This window comes from Pongo abelii, chromosome 3 (assembly GCF_028885655.2).
Source record: "Pongo abelii isolate AG06213 chromosome 3, NHGRI_mPonAbe1-v2.0_pri, whole genome shotgun sequence".
Lineage (NCBI taxonomy): Eukaryota > Metazoa > Chordata > Mammalia > Primates > Hominidae > Pongo > Pongo abelii.
Window position 1 is genome coordinate 22,934,034 of NC_071988.2, and position 25,686 is coordinate 22,959,719.

Sequence of the window (25,686 nt, forward strand, 5' to 3'; positions counted from 1 at the left end):
GTCTATGTGTACATGCCTATAAAGATATGTATACAGGTACATATGTGTGAATCTGCACACACATACACTATATAACTACACCATGAAATTAACTACTCTACTGCTTGACCAAGTCATGCAATCATGCATTAGACCTTTCATAAGAAGGTAATTTAGCAAACTCAAAGTGTGAAATTAAACTAGCAACAATGACCACGGTGCATGTAGGCACCATAGTTCTGGTTGAAAGCATCTTGTTTAATGTACTGTTCCTTTAACCTTATCAGCAATGGCCAGAGACAAGGAATTTCTTGTTTAGACATCCCAAGACTCACTTTTTGGTGGGGTTCAAGTACCTAAACTTAAAGCACTTAGTGCAAGGGCACCATTTGCAACCAACTCAGAAGTTTGCCTAAGAGCTCTTCAGTTAGTCTAAGTTTTTTAAGCGCTTCAGTATTTTTTATTAGTTTTTTTAAGAAAAATAAATAACTGGAAATATTTGCAGATAACTTCTTATCCAATTTTGTATTCTTTGTTAATTTCATTAACCACATAGTACACTCTATTATCTTATTACACACACACATATACACACAGACACACACAAGTTCTAAGTGAAATATAAGGCTTACCTGCAGTTCCAGAGAGTTCCACACTTAAGGTGCGTTCAATAGTCTTGTTCTCAAATGGGGAACCCTTGGGGTCACTGGAAGATATGGCACATTTATAAAAACAAACTGAAATGGAGTTGCTGTAGCCAAATGTATTAGAACCCCCTTCCCTTTCAGAAAATGGTTACATTTCTTAATACTTACTTTGGTGACTCTGGGGTCAGAGGAAGAGATAAAGTTGTTGGTTTGGCTAAAGAAAAAAAAAAGAAACTAATTATGTAATATTGAGTGTCTTTTAGATTTCTTTTCTTTCCACAACAGTCAAGCTGGAAAAACAACCAGAAAACTGAAAGACTAAACTAAGGAATTCTCTGAATATTGAATCAAAGTCAGACAAAAGTCCATTATGCTAAAACAAATTCCAAACAGCGTTTGCATCAGTAAACTACCATTCGAAAACACATATGAAAATAGAATTTTTCCAAAAATGAACCCTCCCTGTTACAGATACAAAATTTGCATCATACCATCAGAGAGAAATAATGTTTTCTGTTTTAATTTGGAATACAGTACACGGTTTGTTTAGACAAGAAAACAGCAGAGCAACTATAAGGCGACAGAGCGTTATGAATATTCAGTTGATTTTACTCCTAAAATGTATAATTTTATATCTAGCCCTGATAATAGGTTATTTCTATGAGGCCAAAGCTCATGCAGTAACTATTCTACTCACTGAAAATTAATTGAGAGATGATGGCAAATTGTGGGCATTGATCCAGATGGTTTAGAAGGGGTTCAGATCCCCAAATCTGATAGACAACTAAAGTAAAATACCACATTAATCAGTTGAAAGGTGTGTAGACTTGCAAAGAGGCTAACTACCACCTTTTGTGCTTTTCTGAATCTTACCTCCTATGGGAGGCATTTCCCAATAATGAAGGGTGGATTAAGAATCTTCTCACCCAAAATTTCCATTGCTTCTCTGTGGCAATCTTGTATTTTGAACAGCAGGAGGGGAAAATATGATGAGAGGCATACTTGGGCTGTACATTCATGTATTATGTATATCTATGCTTATCTATAAGCATATGCTTATGTGTATGTAGGTTTATGTCAATTTTTTCTCATTAAAATAATTACTTTCAAAAGGTCAAGTGATAGTTATTTATGTAATGAAAATCATAGCATCAAAACCAAAAAGGTCTTTAGAATAAAGTTCCTTATCTTATGGTTGAAGAAACTGAGACCCAATGATACTAAGTGATATTTCCAGGGCCATAAAATAGTTACTCACGGAGTTGGCCAAGATTCTGTTTCCTTTATCCTATTGTCAAAAGAAATTGCGTTCAATGACTTTAAAGTAAATTAATCAACCCCAGCAATTAATTTTTTTGAAATGTGAAAATATTATTCATGTCCAAATTAACCTGAAATTGGAAACTTTACTTAGATAAATAGTATTTGCATATTTAATTTATAGATTTAGATTTACACAGTTGAATGGTATATCATACATCCAGAAATATGAAGCTCATGATATCTTCAACAAATTAGATACATTGATTGATTCAGTTTTTCATTTATGCAGATAAATGAGCTGATTTTACATTAATTTTTGAGTATGTCTAATGTAACAAGTTTTTCAAAAAGAATCCATTTATGAAGAAAGTTTACCAAGTTTTATGATACTCAACTAATAATTAGGATAATTCATACAAGTTCCATAGAAAATATAACCAGATATTAACTATGTACTATGTGCTATATGACACGATAAATGTACATTAAAAATCAGTCACTGAAATTCTGGTTTTCAAGAGGTAGGATAGGCTATTTGAAATGCTCAAAGGAAGACTCTCGAATTCTGATTATTGGGTACAGGTAAGGCCAAAGTCAATGCAAGGAGAGGAAATGGCAACAGTCATAGTTAATGAGACCAAAGGCAAACAGGAAATGAGAGCCATAGGAAGGGGACAGTCCCCAAACCACATACAGAATACGATCCCTGAATAAACCCGGACTCTCTAATGCTACCATTAGAGGAGTATTGATTTGGTTTATTGAGAGTTTAATCCACTCTGTTCCAGTGACTGGTAGACCAGAGAGTAGTAAGATCCTTGAAGTCAGAAATGTGTCTTTTTCATGTAGATTGTGGTATTTGGATGAATGCATGAATAAATGAACAAATAAATGAGACATCAACACACAACCATGGCTAGACAATCATCCTAAGGAAATGAAAAGAACCTGACTCCAAAATGTTTTATGGAGATCATATGTGATGTTCAGTGAGAAAAAATTACAACACCTTAAGAAAGGTAATTTCAATCGATCCTCCTAGTTATCTCTAATTGTTCATGTATATTCCACATTTTAATTCTGAATAATAATTCAAATAATCACTGAAGTTGAGCATTTATTAGTTCTTACTTGTCAGCCATGTTTCATTTCTTTTAAGCCTTTCATAACTAAAGGATTTTGTCTGTTTGTCAACAGGTTTTGTTCTGGGGTGAGCCTTTTGTGCCTTGCCACAGATATACACCATATACAGCCAGTCTCATCTAAAGAAAATTTCCTCCAAAGGCCTATTTAATTCTTCATTGTCATGATTTGTAAAAGTTTACTTTTTTTATAGGTCACATATTACAAGCACTTTAAATTTGGCCCCAGAAAATGCATGCATGACCAGGACAGGGTGAGGAGTAGCCCGGTGAATTCATTTGTTCACTCACTAGAGCGAGCTCATCTGCTTCCCCTCACCTGAGGCCTTCATGACCAACAAGGCCTATGGCACAGTGGTTCTGCTCCAGGAAAAACAGTTGTAGTGCTTATGAGGAAGATCCAGCTGGAGAAATGAGAATGTGGTCCCTTTCACTACATATATTTTCCCAAACTGACAGAAAGTGATGGGCAGTGGATTTGAGATATCTACCAGGGAAAACCTAATGGAAAGCCAATTTAAAATATTAAAGGAAGGCTTCTGAAAATCCTGGGCTAATACTGAGGTACAGAAGAGGGAAGAAAATTCAAAACACTGGGGAAGAAAAGCGTATTGAATCAGCAGCAATAACAGCATACCTACACGAATTAATCATGGTTCAAAGCACAGATCACTGGCTATCACTCTGCAGTTAAAAGGAAAAGTTGGGAAAATGAAAGTGAAAAAAAAAAGAGGTGTATGTTTATAATTGGTGTGTTCTAATATGCCTACTTCCACCACAAGGTTAAAGTAGAAGCTGGCATGTTTTAAATCAACTGCCCATTTCAAGGGGTCTTTGGGCTTCTAAGACCACGACATTTTGAGAAGGAGGAGCCAAAAAGACAGAAAATTGTATCTCTGCCAAGAGAGGTTTTCCCCAAATCACCAGGATCTGCCTCAGAAACATCAGCCTTCTTTGGCAATATATGGTGATAATAAAAATCAACCCAGATGTTTAGTTTAATCTAGGCACTTTCTTAAATAGGAAGAAAATGATCAGGAATTTTCAAATCTTTATTTACAGAATAAAATCTGTGAGCATAGCATGTGGTTGTAGAAAAGGAGAAGGGGAAGAAGGAGTGGAAGAGGAAGAAGAAGAGGAAGGGGAGAAGCAGGAGGTGAAGGAGGAGAAGGAGAAAGAAGAAGAGGGAGAAAGAAGGAGAAAGAAGAAGAGGGAGAAAGAAGAAGAAAGAACAAGAAGAATTAGAAAAGGAATGTACTTAGTAATCAAGAGAGGCTGCATAAACACTATTTACTACTTCTTAAGGTGTATATAACAAATCACTGGTGGCTCATTTTTTCCATTACTGGAAGGGAAAAAATAAAAGCTCTATAATGAATTGGTTAGCCCAGCTTGTTCATAACCTCAATTATCTCAGCAATTCAGAGATTCATATAAACCTCATGTGATGTTGCAATTCCTCCCCACCTGGCTAACATTTCAGGAGTCTTTTGGTGCTTGTGAATTAGACTGCCTAGCAGCTGAATAGAATATGTTTAACCTGTGTCCAAAGAAAGGTTTCTTCCCCTGCTCTATAAGTGCTGAATTCTCTTTCCACAGAGTGACGCTGATGGGATGGAAGCAAGAAGTTGGTGTGTTCTCAGACCTTGCGTGTGCTTTCTTTGCTTCCAGTGCCCTCACCAACAGCTCGTTTTGGTCCCCAGCCTACCTTGTAAATGTTGTGACTGCGATTGTGTATGGGACTTCTTTTTGGAGGTGCATTTGTCTCTGCTGCTGTTTCTGTTTTCTGTGGGTTTGGTGTGAGGAGGGTCATCGTTTGTGGTCAGATATTTGAGAAGCTCTGAGCAGGGACGTCTTTGTGGCTTTTGCTGTTGACAAATACTCTTCGCTTTATTGCTCCATGAATTCTCAGTCTTAAAAACAAGGCATAAAGAAAGCTAAAATTAGTCAACTGAATCTTATCAGAATGCATATAGGTTTTCTGAAGAGATGGGATTTTTCAATGAAGTGTTCAGTCTAAGTGTACTAGATCTATGAGCTGTGAATAATTGTTTGCAGAACAAGGAAAGAAAATTACATTTAAAATTCCTAAATGACATTTATGCAGCTTTTTATTTTATTTCTCCTACATTTCAACGTTTCTACTCAGCAACATGTAACTAACAAGACCCTACAGCGCCTTTATTGTGAATAAAAAAAAGTAAGCTGGCTTAAACCTTAATTTGCCACTGATTGCTGACGCCCAGTACTCACAACTCTCTTAAGTACCCCTTAATGCTCCGTTTTCACTCACAGTGAATGGCAAGACAAACATTGTTTAATACAGCCCACTAGCTGAATTATGGCATTGCCAGCATTCCATCCAATTAATGGCAGAGATAGATGTTTTGTGGTGATTCCAAAAGCAATCTTTCTCAGGTTAGACAGCTAGCAAAACAGCAATTCTGCATCTTAAAGCCACTCAGATGATACCAGCTTATCAGCAAATTTTACTGTGGCCCACAATGCTGCAGGTAACAATAACGTGGGCAAGAACTAACAGACAGTGGCACTTCCATTCCAAACACCCAAAGACAATGCGTAAATGAACTCTGCCTAGTTTAAAGTAGCTCAAGCGCTGTTTACGGAATCCCATTCATAATCTGTTTCATCATTATGAGGCAGCTTCAGGGTCCCAACTGAATTAATACCTACAAACTTATTTGTTTTACTGCTTCAAGCCAAAATCCTTCGGTACTTCCCCCCTGTATTAAAAAATTTACATTTGTACCTTAACAATTGCAGGGTTTGTTCTGATCCTGTGATTGTGATTTGCATGGTTCTGGGTACTGAGACCACTGCATTCATTGTAACTTAGCTGAGTGTTGGCTGGTGCCAGTAAGAGCTTCTTAAGCTAGAAACATTATCAGGGAAAGGGAAAAGCAAGTAAAGTTATGCATCTTTTAAGCACTGGAATAAGTTATTGAAATTTTAAATGTAATTTATTATAATTATAATAGTTAATTCTATCACTTTATTTATGTCACACCTTAGTGCAATAGTGCTCCAGGAAATATGATATTTAAAGAGTAGAAAAAAGTTTGGCATTACACTACCAACTATGAAAATATTTCCTTTCCTTCCAATTCAATTTCCAGAATTGTATGCATAAGAACAAAAATGCAAGTATGCCAATTATTATACAAGTAATAATAGTGAAAAATAGAAGGAAAATCTCAAAATTTCCAGCCATAAGGGATTACTGAATAAATTGGACTTGGTGTTGTCTATGTATTTTTTTTGAACAAATAAAGCAAAAAACATCTTTCTAAAATAATTTCCAAATCACTACTAGGTGAGAAAAGCTGCCTTGCTAAATGAAGACATGGGAGTGGAGTGTGGGGGGTGGGGGAGAATAGATACACATTTTTTTCCAAAAACCCAAATACGTCAAGTGGCAACAAATGAAAGATTTTGTGATGCTTTGAACCGTGTTTCATAGCCTGGTATATGAAATTACTGATTCAAAGAATGACTGGAATAAAAGAATGACTATCACTGATTTTAGAAAAGAAAAAAAGGATCTGTAAGTACAGTCCTGGCCTGTGGATCAGGAGATGTGGGTTCTGACACAGGCAAAGCATTTGCTGTCTCCTGACCTCTTGTTTCTTCATTTCACTGGATGACCCTCAAGGACTTCCCTGTCCTGACATACAGTATGTCTCTGAGTCAACTGCTCTTCCCAAATGAACAAATTGAATAGATGAAAACAATCTGATATCAATGGAAAGAAATCAGGGTACTAGGGAGCAAAGCCAATGACACTAAAAAATGGAGAAATTGGATAATAAATAACAATTACTTATGAGATATTCTCTATATCAGAAACCTCAAAATCCAATGGACTCTAAGTAGGGCCTCCATATATTTGCATAGAGTATTTTTAACATTCAAAAACTTAGCGATAGGAGAGTAACAACCTCTAAATGGCATGCCAAACACGATATTAGAGTCTGGAGGATCATGGCATCCCACAATTTACACAGCATGCCCTTATATCAGATTTATAGCAAATGACAAATGGCTATCATAGATGAGAAGGTAAACTGTATCTTAGAACTAATAAAACTCTGGTCAAGCACTGCATTGAACAGAAAATTCTCTCTTCATTTCCAACAAATTCAGTCTTCATTGTCTACCATAAATTTAAGTAACTTCGGTGGCAAACGTGCCATAGTTTTTCAATCTTCATAAGAAATATGGATCCAAAGTCTTAAAACATTGCATATTCGTTGATCCACCAATTCTATCTCTAGGATTGTATGTATAAGAATAAAAATGCAAATATGTCAATTAGTATACAGTTTGAAATAGTGAAAAATAGAAGAAAAAACTAAATATCCACCCATAAAAGATTGCAAAATATATTAGAATATTTCCATACAATAAAATACTATGCAACCATTAAAAATTATGCATGTATTTAAATTTGAACCAATATGTTCATGATACATCTTAAAAGGATATTGCAATCATTTTTATATGAGAGGTTATTTGAAATCACAGGTGAAATTTTTAGTCTTTTCTTTTTAGTTGTCAACATTGTCTAAGTTTTCATCATGAACATAAATAATACTAAGATAGAAAAATACACACACATAACAGCAAAAGATAGTAAAAAAAAAATACTGCAATAAGACTGCACGAAGATGTGTATTATCAACACTTTTAAACAGAGAATCACACAATTTGCAACTCTGAGTGTGCTTGGGGATTGCTTTGGCATCATTCTAAATGAAAAAATCCAAACCTTATTGTGACTACATCATACCCATGCAGCGGGTAGCCAGAGGCAACTCCAATTCCTGCTAAACAGTAGGAAGGGTTCTTACTAGAGACGGCTCTTCTGCCTCCTGGGGTGGAGGGGTGCCGTCAGGCATGGAGGAAGGACTAGCCTCATTGTCAGTGGTCACGTCTCCATCTGTCAGCGCATCAAATGAGGGCAATCCGTCTTCATCCACAGGGAGACTGTCCAGTGTCTCTGTGAGGACTGCTAGCAAGTTTGCCTCATTCTCTTCATCTATCTTCTACAGAAACAGAAAAAAACAGAGATGTGAGTTGACACAGGGAGGCAGATAACACTATGCATCAACGTGTTTGACCAAATGAGTGAACCATATGTGAAATCTAGAATGCCCATTCCAGAACACAAAGATCATGTCTTTCTCAAACTCCAAATTCATGTTTTGGTCCAAATGACACAATTAATGAATACCTCTACTCTACTAATCTCTGACGGTTGAGCTGCCCAATTTATCAATTTGTTATGTCAGTGCTAAAACTGGTGTATACAATTCTTCTTGGTCACAGAAGTGCTTTCCACTTGCTCATGTTTTCTTTCCCTGACTAAAAGAAAAGATTTAGAGAATCTTGGAGCTTGAGAGAATTTTAACCATCATCAATTTCATTTTCAGATATAGTGTTTGAATCTCCTATACAGCATACCCCCCAAACTGTCTAGACAGCTCTCTATTTGAACAACACCAGAAAGTGGAACTATACTGAAAGCAACTATACACTTTCATGGTTTCAATTATAGTCTCATCACTGAACACTCCAAAATCATTTATTTATTTTGCTCCCTGACATCTCTCCCAACTTTAGTCATAAATCTCAAACTGCCTACTGGACACTTCTACTTCATAATAGCTCCCTCATCCCCCAAATCCAAACTGTATACCTTTCACAACAAAACTGCTATTTCTTTTGACTTCTTTAGTTTGGATAACAATTCTTCATACCCAAACTCTGGACTTATTTTTACTCTTCTTTCTCTGATCAGTCACTGAATAAAGTCTTACTTTGTAATGTTTCTTAAATGCATTTATTTCTTGTGGCCAGGGTACTATTCCAGTGCGCTATTATTTCTTTTTTTTTTTTTTTGAGACGGAGTCTTGCTTTATCACCCAGGCTGGAGTGCAGTGGCATGATCTCGGCTCACTGCAAGCTCCGCCTCCCAGGTTCACGCCATTCTCCTGCCTCAGCCTCCCGAGTAGCTGGGACTACAGGCGCCTGCCACCACGCCCGGCTAATTTTTTTGTATTTTTAGTAGAGACGGGGTTTCACCGTGTTAGCCAGGATGGTCTCGATCTCCTGACCTCGTGATCCACCTGCCTCGGCCTCCCAAAGTGCTGGGATTACAGGCGTGAGCCGCTGCGCCCGGCCCCAGTGCACTATTATTTCTAATAGGGGCTCCTGCAAATATATTCTACCTTGTTTTTGATTCATTCCCACCAACACACTCTTAGAAAGCTAATCTTCAATCATTCACTTAAACATTTTTGAACATCTACTCTGTGCCAGGGACATCTGAAGTGTGGGAGATACAAAGAGAAACAAGACAAAATCTGTCCCTCTAATAACGCTACTGTGGAAGGGAAGAACCTGTAAGCAATTCATTATAAAATATAATATTTATTTCAGTACTCTGTATAAAATGTTCAAGTACTTCCAAACATGTACCTTGTTAACAAGGCAATGTGTGATATTCTATGCACGTGGACAACCAGTACCAACACTGGGCACATGGCATAGCTAATCAATGATGACTTGCTAAATAATTCATTGATCTGCATTTATTGCCAACAATATCTTCTGGACCATTTTCTTTTCCTTCTTTTAGCACTTTACATTGTTTGTTCAATCTGACCTGCTTCCAAAGTCTTCTTTTTAAAGTTCTGTATGCTATGACATTAACAATATGGGCTAAATTATCCCACACAGATTTTATTAGAAAATGCACCTAAGCTGCTGACATCTAATGAAGCTAGCAGTACCCACACTTCCTTTCTCTCTAGCACTGAACTCCAGTTAATTGACCTGACAAAATTACAAGAATCACAGAATAAGACAGCTAATCAGAAAATCAAATTGTATTACTAGAGAAATTAGGCAGGCCTTTATCACGTATGCACTCTATTTTCACATAAAAATTGTTTTCCTTAATTCCTGATCAGCCTCCATCCAGGAGTAAAACTAAGGACTTCTTTTGGATTCAAGAGGCCAAGAAGAGCCATTTGTACTCCCCAGGGACTTTAATTGGCATTTTTTTAATTTGCATAATGCATCCCTCTCATGTCCCTGGATTTGAGTTTGGGTGCAGTGTGGTGTGTATGAAGTTTAAAACTTTAATGCACGTGCAGGGCACGGTGGCTCATGCCTGTAATCCTAGCACTTTGAGAGGCCAAGGCAGGAAGATCACTTGAGGTCAGGAGTTCAAGGCCAGCCTGGCCAATGTGGTGAAACCTCGTCTCTATTAAAAATATAAAAATTGGCTGGGCACGGTGGCTCACGCCTATAATCCCAGCACTTTGGTAGGCTGAGGCCGGTGGATCACTAGGTCAGGAGATCAAGACCATCCTGGCTAACACGGTGAAACCCTGTCTCTACTAAAAATACAAAAAAATTAGCCAGGCATGGTGGCGGGCGCCTGTAGTCCCAGCTACTCGGGAGGCTGAGGCAGGAGAATGGTGTGAACCCGGGTGGTGGAGCTTGCAGAGAGTCGAGATCTTGCCACTGCACTCCAGCCTGGGCGACAGAGTGAGACTCTGTCTCAAAAAAAAAAAAAAAATATATATACATATATATAAATTAGCCAGGTGTGGTAGCACATACCTGTAATCCCAGCTACTCAGGAGGCTGAGGCAAGAGAATTGCTTGAACCCAGGAGGCTGAGGTTGCAGTGAGCCAAGATCACGCCACTGCACTCCAGTATGGGTGACAGAGGGAGACTCTGTCTCAAAAAAAAACCAAACCTCTAATTCAGGAGGCAAATCCTAATCAGAAGGGGTAACTGTTAACTTCAAAATGGTGCCACCTACTTCCATAAACTGACCAATTGTTAAAATCCAAACTGCACAAGCCAATAACTGAAACTTATTGAATACCCTCAGGCCCTCAGGTAGATTCTTCAATCTACCTTCTTTCAATATGCCTTTGAAAGGACCCTGTATATGTAATTCTAATATTAAATAGACTGAAATGATATTCCTTATTTTCCACCCAGGATCATAATCTGGTATCCAAAGATTTCAATAACTCCCTTCTTTGATTCCCCCACATACAAAAATTAAATTGAGGTTATTTAACTGTTCTGAATACAATTATATTTAAATGAAATACATGTATTTAAAAAATCATCTCAAAGTCATGAGATTTACATTATTATAACTATCTCCATATTATCTAATAATTTTAGAAAATACATCAAATACACATGCACACACAGACACATATACACACTTTCAGTAAATTGGGCATTTTTCCAAGTATCCCATTTTTCAAAAAGGCTTATTTCATTGATGTTCAAAAATAGTTCAAGAAAAAGAGTTAAGAATATTTACCAATAAATGGATAATTTTGTTTACTATGATTTAAATTTTGTGTTTTTCTTTCCAGCAATACTACAAGCCGTTATTTGCTTTCAATCACATAATACAATAGCGCCTTAGCTCTATCCCTAGTGTAAACAAACTACAATAATTCCAATCAAGTTAAAATGACAAAGAACACTTAAATCAACCAGTTTTCTCCAATTTCTTTAATAAGTCTGGGAGAATGTATAACAAATACAAAGGCAAAAATATTTGAGCTTGATAATGTCATAATTAATTTATAAGATCTGATTAAACCACCAACTATTTTAATTCCTCTCTCTACTGGAAACACAATGAGAGGGGAGAATTTGTAAGACAGGAGATTAGCATGGCGGCTTGTGTGTGTGTGTGTGTGTGTGTGTGTGTTGGAGTATGTGGGTAGTAAGGGCTACTATTCAACCAGTATCTACCATAGGGCTGTTATGATTATTTACAGTCTGTATCCATTATAAATGATTATTCAATATTATTGTTATTATCGCTGTATGTGGGTGACTCACAGAGGTGCTCCAAGACCATTTATTTTAGTAAATTTTTTAGTGAATTAAGGAAGGAAAAAAATGTTATTGTTTCAAATTGTCTCTGTTTTCTTTAATCATAGAAAACCGGGAAGAAAACTTGCTCTTTGCTGATGACACTTTGTGTTTATATAATGTTGAGTGGATATTGCCCCTCACTGTGGCAAATTCAATTAGTTTAGCATGAGTTTCAACAATCAAACACCCCAGAGAAGGCAATGGATGTGACAAAGAGGACTCTGTTAAACAATTAATGTCACTTCCCATTATTGCTTTGGTCCCAATTTACAGAGCAAATAAATCAAAGTCACCGCAGATGAAGCACACTGGCCTACTCACACATGTCTGTTCACAGGTGACAGGGTATAGAAACACATTAGTCACTGCACTGACATTGCAAGATAACCTTTCAAAGACTCGGCTCTCTATTTGTTTGAAATACTATTTTACAAAATGCTTTCTAATTGTTTGAAAATACTATTTTACAAAAAATATATGTCTTAGCTCCATCCGAGTTGAGAAAAAAAGAAAAGAAAATGCAGAGTAGGGAGGAAGAAAGAGCAGGTCACCAATTAGATAGTGATCTACAGCTGCACAAACTAAGCTCAGCCTTGGAGCTGGCAGCAGAGGCGGAAGGAAAGGTAGAAAACAGGCCAACGGGCATTTCCACAGTTGAGCTCTGTGGCTATCAAACAGCATTTCCCATGGTGGGTGTCAACCTTGGGTTCTCCTTACACAATGCAATTCTTCCGACCTAAATAAAGGTCTGTGTGACTATAACACCTTATTCTCCAAGGGCGCTCTAGGAAGAAAGACGGCACATCAACAAAAACTCACTCACAGTATAAAGAATTTCCAGTGACAGATGATACACATGCATTTACACTAACAACCCAAAATTTAGAATCTGCAACAATTCCTAAGTGTTACCATGTCGTTAATAAATGATAGTTTAGAACAGTCAACAAAATGAGAAGGTTTATCTCTGCTCTTTGGGACAGCTGAGTCCCTCTATGACCTGTACTAGTCTGACATAATTTAAAAGGCATAGTTGAAAGAAGATAGGTTCTGGCCCTTCAGGTAGCCAGGGGCACCTCTACATTAAAATTCTGAACCCAGTTTGCAATATTTGGGTCTTCTTCCTTTATGCACAGTTGGCAAAAGTATCTTCCAACTGGTTATACATGGTGTGGCAGACAGTGCATTCAATTCACCCAACTGCACACAGAGGGTCAATAAATCCACTAAATTAAGGAGGAGAGGAGGGACTCTGAGATGCTAACTGCCACCTGAAGGGAGAAATGCAGAGTGAATACTGCATGTGGTATCCCAAAGACTTCTAAATGCAAGCTATTATGAAAGGACCATGCCCTGCTTATGTTAGTAATTTTTTCTGCATCTTGTAGGATTGCAATTACACTCTGTGTCCCCAGATTCTCACACTTGCTTGATCTCTGTTTGATAAAAATAGTTTAATAGCCATTTAATCACAGCTTCATTATCTTGGCTCTCTTAATGTGAATTAGGCCAGAAGAATTCTTGCTTCCTCATTATTCAAATCATCAATAAGAAGGAAACAGTGGGGTCTTCTTATCATTCATTAATCAGTTTCAGTATCTTAGGTACTGTGTACTTAGAGATCAATCTGTGTGAGAGGTGACTTAACCTCTCTGAGCCTCTAATATTTTTTTATACAAAATTTAATGTGATTATTTGCCTAATTCCTATTATGGAATTTTTTTGCACTCACGATTAATAGAAAAAAAAAGAGTGGACAAAGGCCTGAGAATTCTTCAAGAAGGTGTTCATAAACATTTCCAGTGTATATTCCCATCAACTTGATTATCTGTGTTTGAATTTTATTCTTTGAACAGGATCTACCACAGACGTTTAGCACTGGGCCAACTCCCCCCAAATACCCAGCATGCCCCAGGCTTCCTCCTTGCCCCATCCTGCTGACTTGGAAACAGCTAATGAAGACAAAATTAACTCCTACTTTAAGTGAGGCCTAATTAGGAAAGGAAATCTGCTAGAGTAACATCTGGTAATGTATTCCAAAGCCAAATATAAATGACATTCTTGGATTATCCACTACTTTGGATTATTGGTTCCACTAGGCCCCACCAGGAGTTCAAATAACTACATGGGAAAGCAACTTTTATAATAGATTCAGGAGCTCAAATAAGAAATACAGTGGGTCAGAGGTGTGTCCCTTTCTTGAATCCCCATAGATAAAACCCTGTACCTGTTTCCTGCATGGATCAGCAAAAAACATTTGCAGAAATGTACAGATTTTGGTTCTAATGCATAAAATTTGATTCAATATTTATAAGAAAGTAAAGTCAAAATTTAAAGAAAACTAAGTTTTTTTCCTGCAATAAAATTTAAAAATAACAATCCAGAGTCGACTACCGGAATAGGATTTGAGGTTTTTAGCTTTTTTCTTTAACCCGTTCTAATCAGAACAGACACCACTTCACTGCATGTGTCTACTTAAAGTGGTCTGAGCCTTGGCTTATAGGTTGTTAAATATTTTGAATACCCACATTCAAACAATTGATTTTTTCCCTCTTCCTTATCTTTCTCCTCTAAAATCTCTGCAATCCACTGTGGGTTTTGTTTTTGCTTCTTTTATACCCAAGTGTGGGCACTGACAGTATATCTGCCCCTTTCTCACACACCCAACCAAAAGTGGGCGGACTCCCACATGTAATGACTGAGAAGTTCCTAGCTCCTATCTCACTCAAAGGAGGAGTCCTTAAAATGACCCAATTACTTTCTGTTTGTCATATGAAATACAGGGCTGAGAATAAGGTATGGGCACTGGAAGGCGGGGAAAAAGAAAATAAATCTCAAGCATATGTGTGCAATAAAAAAATCAAGACAATAAATATCACCTTACATTACATAACACATTATAAAATGCTTTTTGTCCATTCATTTCTTACATATGCCCTGAGAGTTAGTTTATTCTTATTTTATTCCCATGAGAGATAAGCACATTATGTGACAATCTATTTTGCCCTGTTGGATGCCAAATTTGCTGGAATTTGTGGGCTGGTAGAAATAACATAAATTTTAATTTCACTGTCTGAGTAAATCCCCATCGGCATACAGGCTACTTGAAATACCACGTGTGTAAATGTGTCTGTCCATATCACACCCACAAGTTTATATCTCAAGCACACATATTTAAAACAGAATCTAATGCATATATATATCTCAATGCCTTGAGTGCATTCTCTGATATTCAATTGTAGTTGACTATAAAAAAATGTATAATCTGTACATACATTGTTCCTCTCAGTTAACCACTCTAACTGAGGAAAGCAACAATCAAAAACCAGGGCTAATTCCTGTAAAAATAAAATAAGAATCAAGTGGAAATAAAATATAAACAAAATTGAAGAATTCACAGACATAATTAGACCCATGGGAATACATTTAATTCCAATTAATACACATATTCCTATTTAAGCAGGCATAAAACATATATTCACATCTGTACTTAGACTACATTCTAATTGATTTGCTTCTATCACACATTCATGAGTTAATAAATATGTACTGTACACGTGAAATTCAGTATTCTGTAGAGGTTATAAGAGCCAAAAGTATAAATACAGAAGTTCAACAGAAAGTCCTAAAAATTCCTGGTTAATATATGCAAAATTAGCTATTTCAGGGGAAAGGGGAAAAAGGTTCGGGGAGGTTGTGGGGGTCATGCCTATTTCTCACAATGGGAAGAGGAAGGAACTGAGTTGTGCCATCAAACTGGAGACTTAATAGGCCTGAAAAGAGCAAGCAAGGCATTCTATTTGTTCTCAAGTTTAAACTAAAAGAGAAACTGGGCACTGTGGGAAGAAATCCAGACTGGAAGTCAGGAGAATTAATCCTAGATCCATTTCCACCACCAGCTAGCTACATGTCCTCAAGTGAAACAACTCAACTCTGGCTGCATTGCACAGTCTCGAATGACAATCCCATAGGTTTCTGGTATCAGTCTGTTTTCACACTGCTAATAAAGACATACCTGAGACTGGGCAATTTACAAGAGAAAGAGGTTTAGTTAGACTCACAGTTCCACGTGGGTGGGAGGCCTCACAATCATGGTGGAAGGAAAGGGAAACAAGTCACATCTTACGTGGATGGTGTCAGGCAGAAAAAAAAAAAAAAGTTTGTGCAGGGAAAGTCCCATTTTTAAAACCATTAGATCTCATGAGACCCATTCACTATCACGAGAACAGCACAGGAAAGACCCGCTCTCATAATTCAATCATCTCCCACCAGGTCCTTCCCACAACACATGGGAATTACGGAAGCTACAAGATGAGATTTGGGTGGGGACACAGAGGCAAACCATATCAGTTCCTAACTGGCTTCCCATTTGCCAACCCATCTCAATATTTTATTCTCAACACAGAAGACTAAGTGATCCTGATGCAACCTAAGTCATGTGAAACCCCTCTTCTGACCAAACCCTCCATGGCTTCTCATGTCTCTAAGACTAAAAGCTAAATCTTAAGAGTGCCTTGCTAACCAAGGATTGCCATATAATTTATCATCCAAGCAGAACCTTTTTTGAGAGGGAGAGGGGATAGTGCACATAATCAGCTACTCAGGGATGAACCCAGACTACACCAGGCTAACTGGAATGTATGGTGGCCCTACACTCGGCCAACTTCATCTGACTCTGGCAACCCCTCATTCACCTATCTGAATCCTTCCCAATCAGTCTGATCTCCTCACTAGTCCACAAAAATGCCAAGCATTCTCTTGTCCTTAGGCCTTTGCACTTGCTGTTTTCTCTGCCTAGAAGGTTCTTCTGCCAGAGGGCCACATGGATTGCCCCTTTGTCCCCTCATTTACTCAAGTATCACCTTCTCAGTGCAACATTTCCAACTACTCTGGACACATTCTACACATTTTCCCTACCTTATTTTTCCCTTTGGCATTCATCTCTCTGACTCAACATATGTTTTAGTAATTTATCTTCTTCATGAACTGTCTAAAAGAGGAGGTCTGTGAGACCTATCTGATTATTGTTGAGATACTTAGTATATAAGAGATGCTTAACTAAAATGAGTAAGAATGGTAACTAAAGAGTCTAATCCATCCTGATAATATAAAAATATATGGATTTTCATTCTTCTTTTGTTGTTGTTGTTATTTTCTTTGTAATCCTCACCTCCTCCTACCCTCGGACAATTTGTCTTCTTAATAATGTTTAGCTTAGGCTATGATTCAAAATCATCTCACATTCATTTCACATATACCAGCTGACAGGCCAGGCAAGCAAGTGATATATTCTTAGTGGGGAAGAAAGAATATGAACAGCTACAGCTATAGAGGGCCTAATTCTGAAATGAACTCCTAGGCAGTGAATCTATAGAAGTAAATGTAATGCTCATCTTTTGTAAAAGAGGAAGTTTAAATGGGTCTTGAAAATGCAGAAATTAACCCAACTCTGTTGTCTGGAAGGATACTGGGACACATCATCAAGCAATCAATTTGCAAACATCTTGAAAGAGTCAAGATGCTTTCGTGAAGAGATAATCATGCCAGACAAACCTACTGTCTGACCATGCGGGAGTGTTGACTCTCTAGTCAAGAGAAAACCATTGATGTAATCTATCTGGACTAGAATGGTGAGCTTCTTCATTCCATACCATATAACACACTTATCTTCAAGATGGGAATATATATTAATCTTACCCAGAAGTTTTTAAACTGTGTTTCATAGAACCCTGGACACTAGAATAGCTGGTATAAGGATTTATTATAAATCTTACAGTGTATATTTTATATATTTATATATCTTAATTCATAGCCAATAGAAGTCATTTTTTTCTTAGAAAACACACTCATGTGTGTTAACTTTCTTATCATAAATACAGAAACACAGTGGAAACCACGACCAAATTAAGTAGCCAAATTGAATCGTTTTGTATTTTGTATTGTATTCAGATTTTTAAAAATCTTGAGAACTGAGGGTGAATAGTTTCAAACCTGGAGCCATTTTAAAATACTCATTTCTATGAGGCAGGATTTTCTCAATCCCCTTCAAACAAAACAAAGCGCAAAATAATCAGTTGCTATGATTGATAATAAGAACCTGCTATCATCTTAAATCCCAACTTGTACTTTTTCTGTTCATTTAAATAATGCCATAGTTCTCTTAGATAAATATTACTTTAATAAATAATAATAATAGTAAATAGCAGCTGATCTTTACTATTTTCTATGTTCCTGATGTTGAGTTAATTTCTTTACATGCATTATTTAATTGAAACCACCCATTTAACCCTATTATTATGTCCAAACTCACATGACTAATGAAAGGCAGAGTTGGATATTATACCAGATATATCTGATGAAATATCATTCTCACTCCCTTTCTTTATATTTTGAGATTTTATGGAAGATATTATTAGAAAAATGAGTGGGCACAGGCTATTTTATCTTCATATTGGGGACTAAGAAGTGAGTTAGAATGACATAGCATGTATTTATCGTCAGCTAAAATCTAAGGTGGGAGATGCAAGTTACATGCCATGAGGCACAGTTGGCCTTCCATGCAGAAAGAGGGGATTGCTTTGCAAATGATTCTCACTATTTATTGCTGGCTGGCCCAGTGTTGGTTCATGGCCTTTTTTTAATCCTATTTGGTGTGATTTGCTCTTCTATTTGAATGTTCTTCCCTCTTTACATCTTTTGTTTCTATTCTATCCCTACCTCAAAGCCTACCTTAAGCATTCCCTTCCATGGGATGTTTTTCAACAAGTCCAGCTTTACTGATAGCACCAAGCTTCTAATGTTTTATCAGAAAAACTTAGATACATAGACAGAAATGCAGATTTCAAAGCCTCATCACAGACCACTGAATCAAACTCTCTAAATATGGGTTTCTGGGCTGCAGCACCGTTGACATATTAAGCCAGATAATCCTTTGTTTTGGGGGCTGTCCTGTGTGTTTTAGAATGCTTAACACCATCCCTGGCCTCTACTCACTAGATGCCAGTAGCACACCTCCAGTTATGACTACCAAAATGTCTCCAGATATGCCCAATGTTTCCGGGAGGCAAAATTGCCCTCAGTTGAGAACAACTGCCCTGGTAGGGAGAGCCTAGGATTCTTTAATTTTGATAAGTAACCCAAGCGATTCTGATAATCAGGCAAGTTTGGGTAATTTGCTGTTTTGTGGCTGAGTAGTGTGTAAATCAAGTTGAAATGTATGATTCCACCTATGTTAGATTTATTCTCTCTAACACATGTGATTCTAGATCTCAATAGTTATTATTTACACATTTTTATTTATTCAATGTGAATTATTTTTCCCAATATCTTACATTAATGTGCCTAGTTGTTTTATGGTCTGTCCTTCCCTGTTGATTACAGCATATTGGTTATTCACTTCCTGAATTTGTTTTTGACAGTCCTAAGGCAGCTCAGTCTTTATATTGCCAATCATTCTCTTTCTTCAACATCTTCTGACTATCACCATTATCATAAAGTTCATTTCAGTTCTGGAGTCTATTTTATTACATAGTCTACCTGCTAAATGATTCTTAAGGATTTTCTTCTATATATTTTCACAGAGGTCTTAAGCATTTCTCAACTTTTTAAGATTTTTTAAAGGCCGTATAACATTTTTATATTATTTGAAATAGGCAGTGAGGCAAAATACAGACTCCAAAGTTAGATTTCCTGATTTGGGGTCCTGAGTACATCACCTACAAGGTGTGTGACCTTCTGCAAGTTACTTAACCTTAATAAGACCTACAGTACAGAGCTGTTTTGAGAATTGACTGAGCTAATCCATGCAAATCATATAGAACAATGTCTGGTATATGGTGAGGATTTATCTTTACTGCTAATAACAATAACATTATCATTTTCATGCACTAGATTTCATTCAAAATAAGTGAGACAAAATATGGATTTGTTGAAAACTAATTTGAGGAAGAGATAAGACATGAACAAATGGAGTGAAAATGGAAGAACACTCTGTACAATAAGCCTACACAATGTAGAAATTGTAAGGATGGTACCAAAATTACTAAATACACATTACTCAAAAATTCCTATAATTTGTATAAAATTCATTATCTCCCAGTTACTAGTTAAGGTTGAAATGCTAGAGTTAACAGGCATGGTTTGACATGATCACTGACTGCTTGCCAGTTATTACACAGAATGATCACCTTTAATTCGTACTCAGCTGAATTGCAATATCTATACTTGACACACCCTTCATTTGTGAACATACATGCAGACAATATCATATTTACAGATACATATACACATGTATACATATATACATTTTTACAGATACATACAAACATGCATATTTATGTGCATATTTACAAATATTATATATATCTTTACACATATTTATTGAGTGCCTACTATGTACTATAATTTGTTTTCTAGGAACTTACATTTTAGTTTGGTGGTGAGAGGATGGCAGATAATAATAGATTTTATATTTATACATCGGGAGAATATGTACAGTATACATATGTGTGTATATATAAAACATATACACACATACAAAAAAATTATTTTTATTAGCCTCAAAGAGTTTATAATCTAGTCAAGGGAGTGAGACAGGAGCAGTGAAAATACAACTAATGACACAAGGCCATGTGTACATGACAATATATTATATTACAATATAATAATCATATAATATATATTATGATATAATAATCATATTATATATTATATTGTATATTGTTAATATATAATACTTATTATATAATTATATCATATAATAATATATTTATATATTATATATTATAATATGTGGTATATATTATTATAATATATAATATATATTTTATATACACACACACACACATACATACACAAAGAGAAAAAAAAGAGGTAGCATTTGGAGCAGCAAAGCATAATAGCTAAGAAAGAAATGTTCTAGACAGGGAAAAGAGTAAGAGTAAGGGCCAAAGGCCCTGAGGGGGAACTTGCAATGAGTAAGAAATTACTTTTTCATGGTTTACATATAGGTATAAGCAGGAGGGGGGTGATAGGCAAAATATTTAACAAACATCGCACAAGAACATTGATCAATCAGAACAGCAGCACCAGGACTTTAGCACGGAGGCCTGCTGTGAATACCTCACAAAGCTCTGCTGTTACAAATTAGCAGACTACATTAACCCTGGGCATAACCAGTGTTTTTTAGACTATGTAAGGAAGAATAATTTCCTATTACAACCAGTGAGTTCTCTATAAGATAGTATATTTGCTGACAAAAAGAAGTGCTTAGAAGGCACCATCACAGAGGTCAATGCTATTTGTTCATAAAGACTTAGCACCACAAGATAATGTGTGAAATTGTGCAGCTGCAGATTCCTGACACTTGGATCTATATGGTATGTTAAGGTTGGGGACACTAAGATGCAGGTAATGTCAAATGATCTGATTACTGTAATATCCTGGCAATGGCATTAGAATGAGAGAAAATTGTCTCAAGGTGGTTGGAAGCTATTCAGAGGCAGGGTGTCCTTTCTGTGAGGCCATCCAGGGTGAAAGAAATCCAAGTGTGCTCCATGCTAATCCTCTGAGCCTTTCCAGCTCCTTTCCCCAAGAAACTAGGAGCCACTTAGAGCTTGGGATTGGGTCTTTGACTCCTTGACTAACTTTCATATTCCACTAAAGTGCTCTGCACAGAGCAACGGGTTGTCAATAAACGCTTGCTGAACAAATACAATATGAGAAGTTCATCTTCTCAGTGACTTTGTATCTAAGTATTTTACATGGGTTTAGGTTTCCAAAGCATCTGAGCAAGTTTGCAATCTCCTAGGATTTAGATACTGAGCTTCTTTTAATGCCAGACTGAGTGAACCCCTTGTGAAGAATCTTTAAATACTTCACACTGAATCAATTCCAAATGCAGACTCATTCATGATTACCAGTGACTTATATGCATATGTGGAGAGCATGCACAGTGGAGAAGCATATGACATTGGGTAAGACAAAGTAGCTAATAACCTCAAAGGGGGATTTTTAAAGTGAGTTTGATAACAGGATAAAAAAGCACGTGTCCCTGTAACAGCATGGAAAATGACAAGACAGGTATAAATCAATCTGGATAAAAACGTAAGATTTACAGAATGATGAAAAGGAAAAACATGCCATTTAATGCCTTGCCACATTGTGGCTCCTATAATGATAGGATGTAGTAACATGGAAACACTGAATAGTAAAAGTTGCGTGGTCAACTCTTCCAACAGTATAATGTTGGAGATGAGAAGCCTGACATCCAAAGGGTGAAACAAACTTTCTCAATGTCATCTGGTAACTGATCTAATTCTACATCTGTTTTGGACCTATTGGCTCCTTAGTTTTTCTATTATACCATGTTGCTTATCAGGAGAATAAAAGGAAATAAGTGGCAAAGACTGTGTCTCTTACATTTGCCATATGCTTTCTTTAAAACTCAACATTGTTTAACATACTGTAAATATATTACAATTTATTAACCTCCATAGAAATACTGGATTGTATTTTCATGTCTGTGTGTTTTTAATAGATCACAAGCTTCCTGGGACTAGGAATCATGATTTGTGCATCAAAATTAGTGTCAAAAATTTTAACAAGAATTTTTTGAGCACCTAGCATGTGTCAGACACTCTTGACACTGGGGATATAGCGATGAACAAAATAATTAAAAATTCCTGCCTTCAAGGAGCTTATTCTGTTGGGGGAAGAGAGATAATAGACAAAATAAATTACTATAAACAAAATAAACAACTGTGAGAAATATATGAAAGGAAAAAGCAATAAGAACTCTATTTGTATTTAAGTAAAGCCAAAATAGATTTAAAAATCAGGCTTATTTACAAAAACAGGGCACAAATATTTTTTCTTAGAAAAGGTTTCATACTGGGATAAAGGTTTTCTTCTGACTCTTACAGAGTAATAGATGCTTGTAAAGTAGTGACTCTCAATTTTGGCTCTAAATTTAATCACATATGCATTTAAAAAAATAGGTTTGCCCCTTCCCTACACCCTTGAGCAATTAAGTCAGTATCTTTGGAGGTGGGAGTTAGTAATTCCCTCGAGCAATTAAGTCAGTATCTTTGGAGGTGGGAGTTAGTAGTTTTAAAATCTTCCCAGGTGAGATTCTAATAGAAGCCAGGACTAAGAATCACTCCTGTAAAAGATTAAATAATAGAAACTTTGAGGAAAGGTGAGAATATTTGTTATGATCTAATGTGTGGGCTGAAGGAGAAGGCTTGCCCATCAGTGAGAACCAGCTGTGGCATACTGAGATGCCCAGAATGCCTCACATGTGCCACAGAACATGGATGTTTTATCTTTGTCCAGTGCATACCAAGTCTGACCCCTTGACCGAAGGAGTCTTCTTTCCTGAGTTGCAGTCCTTTCCTCCATTACCACTCATACCCTGTTTCAGTACTTGTAAGTCCATGAAATGTCTTAAGTCATGAAATCTCTTTAGTGTATGATGGCAACACCCGCCAGTCAAAAGTCTTATTACAATGACTACTGCCATCAGACTGAACACCTTTAAAAACAAAGAATCACAGATCACATTAGAGTTACCTCTGACCATAGGCTGTGTAAGCAACGAGTACCTGGGTTTAAAGATAAAAAGAAAACCAGGGAACTCATACTGTGAAATGCTTGATACCCATTAAAACAATTATATAGGTATACCTTTGTTAAAATGAAACATAGCCATTAAATATTATGAAATTAATCAAGACAGTTGTCAAACAGCACTTGTTCAGTCCATGATCTATGCATGGATACTGGAAAAAGCCTAAAAGAATGAATCCCAAAATATTACAAGAAGGTGAGATTTCAGATGACTTTAAGTCAATTTGTCTTTTTCCAATTTTCTGTAATGAGCATTTTATTCTTAAAAATATATAAAAATAAAGAACCCCAGAGTGTGTTTGTGTATGCCATACATGAGAAAATGAGAAGATAAATAGCTAAAGTGTGATTAAATAATTAATCAAAGTCAGCCCAAGTCTACACAACTTTGTGGCCCTGCTTTCAAATTTGTCTTCCTTGGGCCTTAATTTTTTGATCTGTAAAAAGGCAGAAGTGAAATCTGCCATAGTTGTTCCATAAGGTTACAGGACATAAAAAATAGCACGATCATTATGTGCTTTAAGGAAGAGTTAAGCAGCATTATATAAAAGTGTAGTGCTAAATATTCATGCCTCTCAGATAAAATCATTCAAGCAATATTTACTGAATTCGTACCATGCTTATATAGTTACAAATTTGACTTAAATTTATTTCTTCCTCACAACACCTCACAGTAGCAAGTAGACTATAACAACCGGCATAAAAACAATGACAGTATTGGTCTGAGACTCTATAGCAAAGCCACAGAAGCAGAAGAGAAATCATGATGCCCTCAAGCTAACCCTCTCCCAGAGTCCTCTTCGCCTGAGCTCCTATCAGTGGTTGTAGACAAACTTTCCAGGTCTGTTTGTGAGGATAATGTCAGCCAGCTGTAATCTCTTCAGGGGTGAAAGATCTGATGCTATCAGCTAGAGGTGGCCCTGGAATAGATCTGCACACGATATGAAAACATAAGGCTTTAGCAATTGATAGCAAAATAATTCAGTGCCATTTCAGCGTCAATTGCTGCTCAATTTGTCCCCGGAAGAGCATTCAATATTCTTGAAACATTAACCCAGGACCTCTCATTTTTTGCTGCTGTTCCTATCGATATTATGCCCATTGTGAATATTTTCAAAGTAGTAGACTCAAAGTCTTATGGGATTTAGCCTTAGAAAAAAAGGGTTTCAAGTTATAATTCTGTCATATACAGGCCTGTGTCCTTGAGGAAGGCATCTGGGCCCTGGAACCCCAGTACTATCAACTGTAAAAATGGAGACATCTGTAATCCCAGAACTCTGGGAGGCCGAGGCGGGCAGATCACGAGGTCAGGAGATCAAGACCATCTTGGCTAGCACGGTGAAACCCCATCTCTACTGAAAATACAAAAAATTTAGCCGGGCGTGGTGGCGGGTGCCTGTAGTCCCAGCTACTCTGGAGGCTGAGGCAGGAGAATGGCATGAACCTGAGAGGCGGAGCTTGCAGTGAGCCGAGATCGCGCCACTGCACTCCAGCCTGGGCGACAGAGTGAGACTCCGTATCAAAGAAAAAAATGGAGACATCTGCTTCATAGAATTGTGGTGAGGATTAAATGAGACATTGAGCATAAAGAGCACCGTAATACATCAGATAAAAATTTCCTACTATTCCTCTAATGATATTCCTTATTTAAAATTGTTTTCAAAATGTTATGCTGGCAATAAAAGAACATAAGAAGGAACCCTAGGAAAGCGTATGCCATGTGAACTTAATCTGTTACCTAAGATGAGCCATATCACAATCTTTAGCCCTGAATACATGGCCTTTCTACTTACATAATAAATTGACTATCGCATAGCTGATAAAAAGGCTCACAGATATTGCCTTCAATTTGGAATAGCTGAACTAGGACAAAACTATCATTTAAAAAATCAAAAACCGCTGAATCATAGCAAATATAAACAGGGGATACAGATGCAAAAGAAAAGTTTATTGTGTTTGAAGATGATAAGGGAAGAAATAAATTGATTTATCTTACATAAAAATAAGACTAGAGAGAATAGAACCTTTAGTAAATATAGCAAGCATTTTACTTTAATTCTGGATAATATTTTTTAAA

At 36.8% G+C, this 25,686-nt stretch overlaps 1 protein-coding gene across 6 annotated transcripts in view; it reads right to left on the minus strand.

The window, feature by feature from the left end:
* The window catches only part of PPARGC1A (PPARG coactivator 1 alpha), a 681,503-nt gene that overhangs the window by 30,465 nt on the left and 625,352 nt on the right, over positions 1 to 25,686 (minus strand). For all 6 annotated transcript variants that reach the window (XM_024245518.3, XM_024245516.3, XM_063722653.1 and 3 more), the window contains 5 exon segments: positions 7,903 to 8,097; positions 5,802 to 5,924; positions 4,740 to 4,944; positions 795 to 840; positions 612 to 685 (listed from right to left, as the gene is read on the minus strand). In XM_024245518.3, coding sequence (XP_024101286.1) covers positions 612 to 685; positions 795 to 840; positions 4,740 to 4,944; positions 5,802 to 5,924; positions 7,903 to 8,097 — 643 coding nt within the window.